Source organism: Plectropomus leopardus, chromosome 12 (genome assembly GCF_026936395.1).
Source record: "Plectropomus leopardus strain MGB_pleo_1.0 chromosome 12, ASM2693639v1, whole genome shotgun sequence".
Classification (NCBI taxonomy): Eukaryota; Metazoa; Chordata; class Actinopteri; order Perciformes; family Serranidae; genus Plectropomus; species Plectropomus leopardus.
Genome location: NC_142187.1, coordinates 12,703,683 through 12,715,990, shown reverse-complemented (window position 1 = coordinate 12,715,990; position 12,308 = coordinate 12,703,683). Strand labels below are relative to the sequence as shown.

Genomic DNA, 12,308 nt, shown 5'->3' with positions numbered 1-12,308 from the left:
TGGAAAAAAACTGCAGAGTGAGCCCTCCTGCGTGTGTCTTTACCGTGAGGAACACAACTACGGGAACAACGGTTCCGCGTTAACCGTTGGTCGGAATTATTTTGTTGAAGGATCGGTGAGAAAATCCTAATGTGCCTCCATGCTTGTGGAGATGTAGATGAAAAAATAAAATCTAAGACATTTAAAGACAAGAAGTCGACGTTCAGTCGCGGAAGATATGGCTTCACGGAGCTACGGCGCCTGTGTCCTCTGTCAGAGGGCGGTTGTTGTGAGGATGATGTGCAGGGTGAGTTCGGTTTGTCTGTCATTGAACGCAGCATCGTTGGCATGGAGGTCAGAAAGACATGATGTTAAAACAGAACTGAGAAAAAATAGAGAAAAGCGTACTTCGATAATGTCAAGAGTAAACTAAATATTCATTTATCGCATTCCTTCAGTCCCTGTTACTTTCTCCAATGTAACAGTTGCCTAGTTTTTGACTCGGAAATCTATTTGTATATCATTTAAATTAGTATTTATTTGATGTTATTTGATAAAATATTACTATAATGCTGATAGATTGCCTGTATGGTATTTTTTGTTTTCGTCAAACACCTCTATGGGCAGAAAATGTTAGAATTTCTGTCTGAAACAATTTATTGTGAAAGGTACCCTTTTATGCTCATTTTCAGGTTCATACTTGTGTTTGGAGTTTCTATTAGGGCATATCTGGATGCTTCAATGTTTAAAAACACATTATTTTTTTCACATACTCTGCCTACACTTACCTGTTATTCACCCTCTACAGAGGGTGCTTTATAGTATACTTGTGACATCTAAAATTCACATAAATCCTGACGGCTTGTTTAAAGCCACAGTTTTTGAGTTTAGACTGTGTGTATTTCTCTTTGTATTGAGTGTTTTGATACTCTTACAGTACTTTTATAATACCTTTACCTGCTTTACACTAGGAAATCTATGAATCTGACTTTTTACAATGTGGGACAACCTTTAAATAAAGATACCTTAACTTTTGTGCAAGTGCTGAATCCAGTCCTTCTGTCACTTAACACAACTCTACATCCTCCAAAACAAACAAGCTTCTGAAACACTATGGTATGCTTTCTTTTAGTTATTTGGTGTTAGCAATTGTGATCTCTCTATGCTCTTCATGCAACACATGTTTGTTGGGGAGGACAAATAAAAAGATAAAATAATTTAATGCAATATATGTATCATACATATATGGTGATGAATTAATTTATTATTAAAAGTTCAGAGTGTGTGAATTAGTGAAGAAATCAGAAATAAAAAATGCTTAGATGGACAACAGATTTCAAATGAATTTCCAAAATATTGGCTCTTAAACTATCAAATGGTTTGTTTGTCCTAGTTTCTTGTCTTATTTTTGCTTTATTAAAAGATGAGCAGAAGGCTGGTAAAGAGGTGTTACAGAAATATTTCCTTTTCATCCTCAGGGAATGAGCATGGCTGCACACCCGCTGTCCAAGGTAGATATCCTAAAACGAGAACCACACAGGAAGCACCCAGGTGTGACCAACCTGAAAACTGTGCGCCTACCTGATGAGCTCCATATGGCTGCACAGTCGATTATTCACAGTATGTTAAGTTATGAGTTAAGTGCCTTTCAGTTCCAAAATATTTCTGTAGCTTCACCATGCCACTCCTCAATTCCTCCACCTGTAGGAGCTCAGGTGCCTCGGCTGACTGACCGCACTTGCAGCCTCACAAACTTCCTGTGGAGCAGAAAACGAGCCACCGAGGACTCGACTCTGAGGAAGAAGGCTCTGAGCATGGAAAAAGAGCTTTGGGAGAAAGCAATGGAGAAGAGAGAAGGTGGGTGACACATACATTTTAAAACATAATTGATGCATAATAACTGTGAAGACATTATATAAAGAAGCAATCTGAGGAAAGTAAATGTGCTTTATATTACAGTTATAGATGAAGAAGCCCTGGAAGACCGCATCAGGAAGAAAGTGCTTTCAGAGCTCAGAAGAACCACATATCACTGGACTCCCATGAAGTAACCTATAAAGCAACAATTTTATCTACATATTCTTTGATCTGAATATATAATGATGAGTGCTCAGAAACAATCTCAAGTAATTTAACCGCTTTCTGTTGGAGAAAGAGCATTCTTTTTCCTTTTGTTAAGATGTATGGCATATAGAAATACAGTATGATGTCAGTCAAACCATGAGAATCATAATTTCTTTTGAAACATAAGAATAATATTATCAAAGTATTGTGTACCTTAATGGATCAGAAGGAAAACAAGCCTTTCATATGCACACCATGCATTTGAAAGGTGTAAGCTTACCGATCATACTTATCCATGTTTAAGCCTACAAAATCCAAAAAGAAAGAGCATTATTGACCCAACTTAAGACTTAAGATACAAGTCTTATTTTTGCCAACGCAGACTAAAATTTAACATTATAAACCTTTTATATGAGGTAAATGTATGTTGGAAACTCATTTTTCATATTGACACCAGCTTTATATAACTAAAGGCAATTTCCCCTCGGGGATCAATAAAGTATTTCTGATTCTGATAACATTTAGACACTTAATTTCAGTGTTTCATTTTATGTTGGTATATCAAGCTCTGAACAAAGCCAGAAGAGTAGTGAAAGTGTTTGTCTCTCTTTCTGCAGTGACTTTCTGGAGCTTTTTAGTGATTTCTGGTGTTAGATTTTAGGATGTGGATGAGTTTCATTACAGCTCACTCTCTGTGTTTCAGGTATGATGAAGAGTTAGGTGTGGTGTACATGGCGGCTCGGCTGGCTGGGGGCTATGCAGCAGTGAGGAGAGCTATAAACGAGGTAATGAATGAGTGGTGGAGATCAGGTGACAATAGCAGGGCCAGTTAACCCAGATCACGAAAAACATGTTTTTATTCGTATAGTGGCAAAGCAAGGGAGGATAACAGAAGAAATGCCTTTATTACTGAGGGTTATGACCCCTGGTAGTGTTAGCATGCCGGATGCCTTATTCTGTCCTAAATTACCTTTTCGTCATTTCAGATAAAAAAGAGGGATCCCTCTTTTGCCCCTCAGTCTCTCCTGGATTTTGGATCAGGCCTGGGAACAGTTGTCTGGTGAGTGTAAAACACTGCTGCAGCTTGAAGAGAGTTTTCATGTGAATTACCAGACTGCCAACTCTCTCTTTCTCATACAGGGCGTCACACTCGTGCTGGGGCGACACTCTGAAGGAGATGGTGTGTGTGGACAGCTCTGGGCCGATGAACATCCTGGCAGAGCGACTTCTCAGAGGTGCACTCACAAACATCCATATCAGTTTTGATTTCTAACCTTTTTGTCGGGCTTCGGTCAAAAAGTTCAGAATATCAACATGGTCTTTTGTTTGTGGAGCAGGTGATGATGAAAACGCTGAGCCTCACATCAAACATGTCTATTTCAGACAGTTCCTCCCTGTCTCCCCGAAGGTAAACCCCTCAGTTTTTATTTCAGAAAACCACAGTCTGTGTTCAGTTATGTTTAAAGAAGCAGTGTGGAAGATTTAGGGGAATGAAAAAGTTTGTGACCAACCATGTTGGACACAGTCAACCAAAGTACCAAGCACCTGCCAGAACTTTCTCATGTTACAGCTAAAAAGTACACTAAAATATATGTCTGAAAACATTTAAGGAGAGAAACAGGAAATCCAGTTACAGAATCATATCCATAATCTCGCGTTTGATCAGCAGTTTGAGAGAGCAGAGCAACATGATTTATTTCACAGATTATCTGTCTTATATACTTTAACGTGAATATACTGACAGTTTCTGCAAATATTACTAAAAGTTTTATTTTTAAAAGTTCACAACCACAGTCATGCGCTTGTCCCTTCAGGTGCAGTTTGACTTGGTGACTTCAGCCTTCACCCTATCAGAGCTTTTCACCGCAAAGGATCGAGAGGAGGCGGTGTTAACTCTGTGGAGAAAGACAAACTCATACCTGGTTGGTTGAAATCATTTCAGAACTTCACCTAAAGATGATGTTTACGTCTTTAAACTGCAAACACAGTGGACATGTACTATCTTTTGTGTATAAATTACTATTACTATAATGCTTGCTTATCATATTATCTTATAGGAAACCCTATCATATTAATATTACATTTGTTTATGTTTTTGACATGTTCTTTTTGTATAGGTGCTGGTTGAAAACGGGACTAAAGAGGGCCACCAGATGCTTATGGAGGCCAGAGACACTTTATTGAAGGTATTCAAATAAAGCAAGATAAGACGGTACTTTAAAATCTCCATGGTGAATTTTGTTAGGTACTTTTGTGTTAATTATTTGACACAAATAATAGAAGCAGAGTGTTGACTTACAGTTCTTTATCTCCAGAAACAAGAGAAGACTGTTCATGACACCAGGCCACCGTCAGTGTTTGCTCCGGTACATTTAAATCCAAGCTCGTTTATAATATAATACCGTACATTATCCAGTTGTGTCTCAGTCTTCTTGCATTTTTTCTAGATTTTTTTTTCTTTTCCCAGTGTCCTCATGAACTGACATGTCCTAAACTGACCAGTGAGTCCATCACACCCTGCAACTTCCAGCAGATGTACCACCCTCTGCCTCTGCCCGGGGTAAGACTAATCTCTGGATTACCCACTATAGACAGTATACGTCCTAGAAGTCAAACGTTGAGCAAGGAAGGTCACTCTTTACCTCAAAAATAGTAGTTTAACAAAAAATCTCAACACAAATTAAATTTGTGAGCTTTTTACAGACCTTGCAACTGATATAAATTTCCAAGAAAGCAAATAGGTGAATCTTAAATTAATATTTTTGTGTCAAGTCGGTCATTTTGTCAAGCATCTGTAGGTGGAGCTACTTTCTGTGTTTGCTCAGCCACAGTATCATCACTGATTGAGGTGATGATATTGTGCAAAACACAATAATAACAGGAACTTAATCACAACTGAGTTGCTGACAAATTTATAAAAATTTTATTAATTTCTACTTAAAACCAGGAAGTCAAATCATAAGTATATTCCAACTTTTTCTGTGTTTATTTTTCAGCACAGTGAGCAGAAGATTGAGAAGTTCAGCTATCTGATTGTGACTCGGACAGAGGCAGTGGAGGCAGAAACAGAAGGTGTGAACTGGGCCAGGCTGATCGCGCCAGTGCAGCGCAGATCAAGACACGTCCACTGTCGAATGTGCTGCCCTGATGGACAATTACAACACATGGTGGTGACAGCAAAAAAACACAGCAGGTAAAGGTCCTGCATTACAGATACAGTTTCTAAGTGGGAGTCAAAGCTTGGGTTTAATTTGTCCCAGAAATGTGGCTCAAGAGCTGTAAGAGACAGTATGAGGAGTATTAGAGGCAGCAGTATTTGGCATGTGGCAGGTGTTTCATACCTTGCCTGTAATCCATTTTACACAGAGATCACACAATAGGGCTCTAACAAAGTGCCTTCATTAAGACACCTTTGCTTTTTTTACACACAACCACATAGCGGCAGCATCATACTGCTCCAGTGTGTGATTTTTAGATGGCATGGCAGCGTCCCAGAAGCACAAGTATGAAACACAACAGTGCCATCCTCTAGTGTGACATACTGTATGACATATGCGTCGGCAGTATTTTTATAAAACATAACAATAGCATGACATGGCAATTACAACCATTTACCATCCCTGTTATATAGTTGCTGAGAGTAACAAGCTTTTGGACCTCATTGTCTCCTCAATTTACGGACATTTTCGACTTCTATTCTTCTTCAAGTTAGTTGTTAACTGCTGCTAGCTGCTTTCTAGATCTCCCTGCAGTGTCTCACACACATAGCACATCATCAAAACATTACACTCATCCACGGTCCCGTCCTGGCAGCTGTTCATTTTACGGAGACATCGATTTCCTGCTGTTGTCACCTGCGCTGCTGTCTTAAAGGCGAGACAAACTTTGGCGCATTCCATTTGCTCAAGGACGTCCATACTGATGTCCCGGTCAGAAATTTCATATGGGACTCTCTGAAGTCAGATTACAGATTCTGGAAGTCGGAGAGCCCCTACCTGAAAATCCAATATGGTTGCTGTGCACATCAACAAAAGTGAAAACTGAAGTATTGTACTGTTTTTTATCACTTCAGACCTATTTGTGTCTCACTTACAAAGTCCTACACACAGTCCTGTCCAGCTTCTATCTGTGAACATGTTCCAGTGTTTGCATGTGCAAAATACAGCGTAATGCATTGTCCTCAACTGATGGTAACAACATCATGGTTATCTGACTTATCCTTGACCGCAGTCAACTCTGATCTGACATCATCCTAATCTGCAAATTTGGATTTGAGGTAAATTGAACGCACATTCCCCCATTTGGCAATAGTACCTTTTAAAAAGAACAGCAAGGCGAAATAACAGCACAAAATTCCCACCTTGAACAGGCAGCCTAAAAGGGGCTTCTGATACATGTGTTGTATTTATTATTGGAGGTATTTTTTTAGATAAATGTGCATAAATATAAAATGGAAATAACATTTTAATTGAACAAAATAAGCCAAACTTCTGAAATGTTAAATGTTTTTAAACAAAAGCAGCACTGCAAAACTTTTCTGAAATAAAATTGTCTGTAATTGGCATCAAAGAATAAGGAAACAAGACCACAAATCAGACATTCAATGCCATTTTTTGCAGTATTGTCATTTTTAATAAATGGTGTCACAAACGCATTTCTGACTCCATGCCAAAAAAGTTTTGATACCCAGTCCTTCTGACCATTATAGTCAGATGCTGCTTTTATTGGATTAAGCTCATTGGTTGTTCAGTTCACATCCTCAGATCGTGGCATCTCTCAGTTTGACTGAAAATTGTGTTTCATCTCCTTCAATCAGAGATGTGTACCGCTGTGCCCGGACCAGCGACTGGGGAGATCAACTGCCAGTGATTGAAAGAGTTGATGACGACGTCCAGAGTGACTCAGAGTGATTATTCAGCCAGGAAGAGATGCATTCTTTAGACTTTTGAAACAATGGAGACACCCTAAAACTCAGATAAGCCTGTTGACAAAGGACTCACTAGTTTTTCATTCAGTAGAACTTTGTTTCCTTACTGGAGTTGTTACCGAGTCATTTGACAAGCTTTGATAACTTCAATAAAATGTCACAACAAAAGTACTTTACCCAGCTTTATTGTGCACCACCTTCAACAAAATCATAGTTCACTTCATGTAACAAGCATGCTGCAATTTGGACAGTAATGTGATATTTGAAAAGTCACAAAATGCATGATAAGACATTTCCTCTTGCTTGTTTTAGTGCTTCAGGTAAAAATTAACGATCTGGAAAAACATCATCCCTGTTATGTATACATCTGTGGTCATTGAGAGAAGTGGATCATCTTGATGTGGACCTTGAAATTTTACTCATTTGCCATTTTTGTTATGCTATGAAGTCCATCAATGACTGAAGATCAGATCAGATCCCAGTGCAACCTAGATGTACACACCTGTATTCACTTCCATTGATTCTTAATTTGTCAGATCTATTTCAATGCTTAGTACAATCTAACTCTCAGTAAACCGCATTCATAAACTGGTCTTACGTGATATTTCAAGCAGTGCTCAGACCCATTTGAGATCTTGAGTTCTGATTATTGTAATTCATTAAATACAAACACACAATCACAGAATATTTAAGGTCAGCTTTCAACTCCCAACAATCTCTTTCAGGGCTGAGGTCAAGTCTGGGTACTTGTACTCATATCCGGCCTCTTGAGTCCTCTTTGGTATGACTTTCTGGCCCTGTGTGAGGACCACGGCCCTCTCAGAGCCCAGTAGGCTGTTCATGACAAAGCTAGGCACAGGAAAAATAGTGGGCCTCCTCAGGAGCCGGCCCAGTTCTTTAGTGAACTCATAGTTGGTGTTCAGCGCAGGTGCAACTCCGTTTAACACTTGTGGTGCTGGCGAGGGAGTGTCGGCAGAGGGCTCCAGGGCATGGGAAATAATTCCTGCCAGGTCAGAGACGTGGATCCAGGGGAACGGCTGTCTTCCTGACCCCAGAGTGCCACCAAGGCCAAGCCAAAAGGGGAGCAGCATTTGCTTCATGGCACCACCATCACGGCCCAATACTGCCCCTGGTGGAGGGAGGGAGGAATTAATGTTTAAAACCGTACTAGGAAAGATTTACGATAAATAAAAGTTTTCACCAGCATATAAAGCTCCTACTTTCAAATGCAAAAACAGAAATAAAATGAATCAGTCTTACACCTTCACTTATCACCCAAGACTGTGCAGGAACATGTATACCAAAATAAATATCTGATTTTAAAGAACATCATAACAGTAGTGAGACCTTAACATTTAGAAACTGAGCATAACAGGGTTTCCCACACATTAATTTATTTGTGGCGTTCCAACATGATTAAAACATCTGCTGTCACAAATGGATATTTCTATTTTCTAGCTGGACTATTCATCAGGAGTGCAATAGGATTATGTGTGTAATTTGTTTTTTCATAGCATCATACTGTCGGAGTGCAGAGCACACTCTGAGCAAAGATGGAGCAGAGTATTAAAATTTTACATATTGTGTATAAAATATGCATAGTGACAGCCCTCTAAAGGTTGAAACCTGGCTATTCAAGGTAATCAAGTGATGTTCTCCCAGCTACTTATACTGCTGATCCACTTGTTACCTGTAATGCCTGTCGCTTCCCCCTCTCTTTGTGCATGTGCAGGGGGCAAGGAGGTGCTGTGGATCAAGAGGCAGCACGATCGGGTGGCTGGGTGTGTCTTAGGCCCCCACCGCCCGTCCCATTTTTGATACTTTTTCCACATGCCAGGGAGGAGACACTCAAGCTAAAAGTGGTTTTAGTTACTCTTTCAATTTTGCATTAACTCAAAAACTCCTCTTATCCCTCAATCTGATCTGATCAGATTAGCTGTGAATGGAACAGATCAATTATCCACGCCACAACTGAAAAACTGCTGCTGAGGAAAAAAATAACTAATCGAGAGCTCAACCTGCACTGCGTTCATGGACCCACAAAAACCTCTGAAGTTAGAGAGGGGACACTGAATGACAAATAGGGATGCAAATGTATTTAGAAGAAAAACAATGCCACACATACACTCTTATTTTTTGGGAAATGCTGTAGAAACTGTTCACAAACAGCAGTGAGCAAGTGCTCCAACCCTAGAAAAACTGACTCACTATTATAATACATTTCTCATTGTCATTGTCCTTCTGTGAAAAAAAGGTAAATCTGTTGCACAAGAGCAATTTGTATGTAACTTTCTGATGCTGAAATACATGGTTACTGGACATTAAACTTTCTACTGTAACTTCAAACGAAATGTGAGTTTCTTATACCAGGCCTGATGACGACTTGTTTGGTGGTTTTAGTCACATTTTCAGGAAGAAGTGCAGAAGCCTCCCACTCTTTCACAAGTTTGGAGAGGAGGTCAAATGGCGTCCAGTCACTGTCTTCTGTATACTCAGCTGTCAGACTGGGCCTGTAACAAGCTATGGGTCAAAAAGTAAAGAAATAAGTAAAGTAATAAATACACAGTACATATCACTTGCCATTAGCAGCAAATTATTAGAATATTAAGGATTTTTTTCTGCAGAAACTTACCCACACCTGAAACCAGAACCCAGGAGTGAGGGGGACTGGAGGAGGTAGCAATGGCTTGAGCCAAAGTTTTTGTAGTGTCGATACGACTGGAGAACAAATCCTTTTTATAGCTTTCATTCCACCTGAAACCCAAAAATAAAACAAATCAGGTGGCAATCCAGAACCCATGCAACCTCATTCTGAACAAAAAATTCATTATCAGGGATTTGTTCCCATTTAACCACATGAGCATTAAAAGTCAATGTCTGACGCTGGACAATAAGTTCTATCTCGCAGTGATCCCCAAAAGCACTGGATGGGGTTGAGGTCAGTGCTTTCTGCAGGCCAGTCAAGCTCTGCCATGCCAAACTGGGAAAACCTTTTCTTAGTGGACCTGGCTTTGAGTACAGGATAAACAACTTTCCCCAAATTTTCGCCACAAAGTTGAAATCAAGAAAAACTAGCTAGCTCAGTGACACACCACATTTTAGAACAGGGGTTTACAGAAAACCTTTTGGCTATTTAGTGTATTAGCGATTGGAGAAAAGAGTTTGGCTGTATGCAGCTGTCACTCAGGCTGTTTACTTATTGCTCACCATCGTAGTGGGTTCATCAGATTCTCTCCAGCCAGGTTGACAGCGCCCTCACATGGTGGGAGGCCATGAGACTCTAACTCACCCTGTAGAATCATAGAGAGGAAAAAAAGTTTATAAAGAGATAAGTAATCTGCACCAAAAAAGCTGATGTAAAAAAGATTCAACAGACATTAGAGTAAAAAAATGCTGTGATGAATTAGGAGTTTCCCATGTTTAAAAAATGACCTTGGTCCTGACTGTTGAACTACAACTCCACATTAACCAGAGATCATACCCATGTTATCTTCCCTGGACCAGGCTTGCGAGATATCACTGTGACCTCATGACCCTTGTCCCTGAGCATGCGAGTCAGTTCACGGCCTACAAAGCCAGATCCTCCTCCTGAGAGGCAGAAAAATATGAAGAAAAGCACATTTATGCAGATGAATCACAGATGCACACAGAAGCCATTTCCCTGTAGCTCCAGGAGTGCTGGAGTATCTAGAGTTAGAGAATTACTAGAGTAAATATGTGGATTTATATAGGATGATAAAAATAAAATAAAAGCATAACTCTCTATTACAAGTCATGGATAAAAGGAGGACTTAATGTTACATAAAACAGGGTGTTTGGTTTTGAAAGGGGGTGAGGACAGTGTGGCTAAGATTTGAATGCGACAATAAATCTTTACATTTTAGTGCAACTATCACAATTGGTAGTTTTCATACACACATAGATAAATGTTTGTCCCATCTGTTTTGGGGTTTTACAGGAATTTAAAAAAAACAGCTGCCAATATAATCAAAGAAAAATCAAAAACACTACAAACAAGACATACAAAAAATATAAACTGGAGAGTATGGTAAGCATTAAGTAATTAACAGAAAGGGAGAATGACAAACTTTATGGAAGTCAGGGTCTAACATCACTGTACTATGAAGATTTTTGGTGAGTTCCCTCAACAAGTATTTGTTTACATTGATCACCTTATCTTTTCATTAATAACATATTGCATTTTTTGGCAGTTATAATAACTGTGGATGAGAGAAAAGACAGATTAGGTCATATTTGAACTAATGTTACTAATACATAATAATTATTGTGCTGCATAATAATGTATTGACACAGTTTATTGGGTTGTTATTACTTTATGGTTGTCACACTAAAAGCTTCTGGTCGCTGAATGGTGCGCACTGCGCATGCGCCACATACATGCTTACAAAACAGGACTTTAGCAAACTTAGCTTAGCATAACAATTAAACAGCACAGTGACAGTTCTCCGGGTTTAATCACGTAGCTGGCAAGCCTTTTGACTGTGACTTTATGGACGAACATTAAGCACACGTAACTTACTTAATACCTGCTCAACTCATTCTCAAATTATGCCTGCAACGCTAACATTGGCTAGCAGTTAGCTAGTAACGTGTATGTCACATTGACCTTTCCGAAGCAACATTTGAAAAAGTTTTAATTGTTAAATAACTTGCATACCTATTAAAACTCTCATGGTGGGTCAGTTGCCGCCGTGTGACTGACACAAATCGAAGCCGCTGCAGGTCACACTGTTTCCTTACCACCGTTACTCTGCGAGTGACAGTGACTTTTGTGTCTCGCCTGTTTTGGACCAATAAGGTTTCCGTACACGGCAGATACGTCATTTTATAGTTCAAAATAACTATTTTTAAAGAACAGGTGGAATTCAGTCACCAGCAGTTATACAGGCTGCACACACACACACACACACACACACACACACAACTTTTGCGTCATCTGCTGAGAGCAAATATTGGTTGTCATTGTCAATTATTGCTATTGTTCATTAGATGGCTAAAAAATACAGAGGAGCAATATATGTGGATCAGTAAAGGAGAATAAAAGAAAATGAAAAAAAATGAACTCTTTATTACAAGCTATGGACAGGTATGCAGGGGCTTGTTAATTAAAACATAGTATTTGGTTTTAGGAACAAACTTTCGTACACACATTAATAGATTTTTGTCAGCTTATTGATTTGATTTGTAGGGGAAAACTCAGCCACCAAAATAGTAACAGACAAAACACTCAATAGATATAAAATGGGGAGGATAAACAGCAGAAATAAACAAAAAAGAGAATATAACAAACATGATAAGTCACTTAATGATTATCTAG

The 12,308-nt window shown here is 39.2% G+C and overlaps 2 protein-coding genes across 2 annotated transcripts; one reads left to right on the top strand and one right to left on the bottom strand.

Moving 5' to 3' along the window:
• Window positions 1-84: 84 nt before the first annotated feature.
• Window positions 85-7,138, top strand: mettl17 (methyltransferase like 17). Its single transcript, XM_042498324.2, has 14 exons — window positions 85-286; window positions 1,458-1,599; window positions 1,687-1,836; window positions 1,939-2,026; window positions 2,747-2,828; window positions 3,030-3,103; window positions 3,184-3,278; window positions 3,381-3,451; window positions 3,858-3,965; window positions 4,161-4,229; window positions 4,359-4,409; window positions 4,511-4,603; window positions 5,040-5,236; window positions 6,860-7,138. Exons 1-14 carry the CDS (start codon window positions 218-220, stop codon window positions 6,951-6,953), a joined length of 1,383 nt encoding a protein of 460 aa, XP_042354258.2. The 5' UTR covers window positions 85-217; the 3' UTR covers window positions 6,954-7,138.
• A 1-nt stretch (window position 7,139) lies between these two features.
• sdr39u1 (short chain dehydrogenase/reductase family 39U, member 1) lies at window positions 7,140-11,805 on the bottom strand. The gene is made up of 6 exons (XM_042498323.2): window positions 11,649-11,805; window positions 10,452-10,558; window positions 10,178-10,260; window positions 9,603-9,724; window positions 9,338-9,490; window positions 7,140-8,099 (listed from the first exon to the last, which is right to left on the bottom strand). The coding sequence occupies exons 1-6, from the start codon at window positions 11,662-11,664 to the stop codon at window positions 7,672-7,674; spliced, it is 909 nt and encodes a 302-aa protein (XP_042354257.1). The 5' UTR covers window positions 11,665-11,805; the 3' UTR covers window positions 7,140-7,671.
• Between the last annotated feature and the right edge of the window lie 503 nt (window positions 11,806-12,308).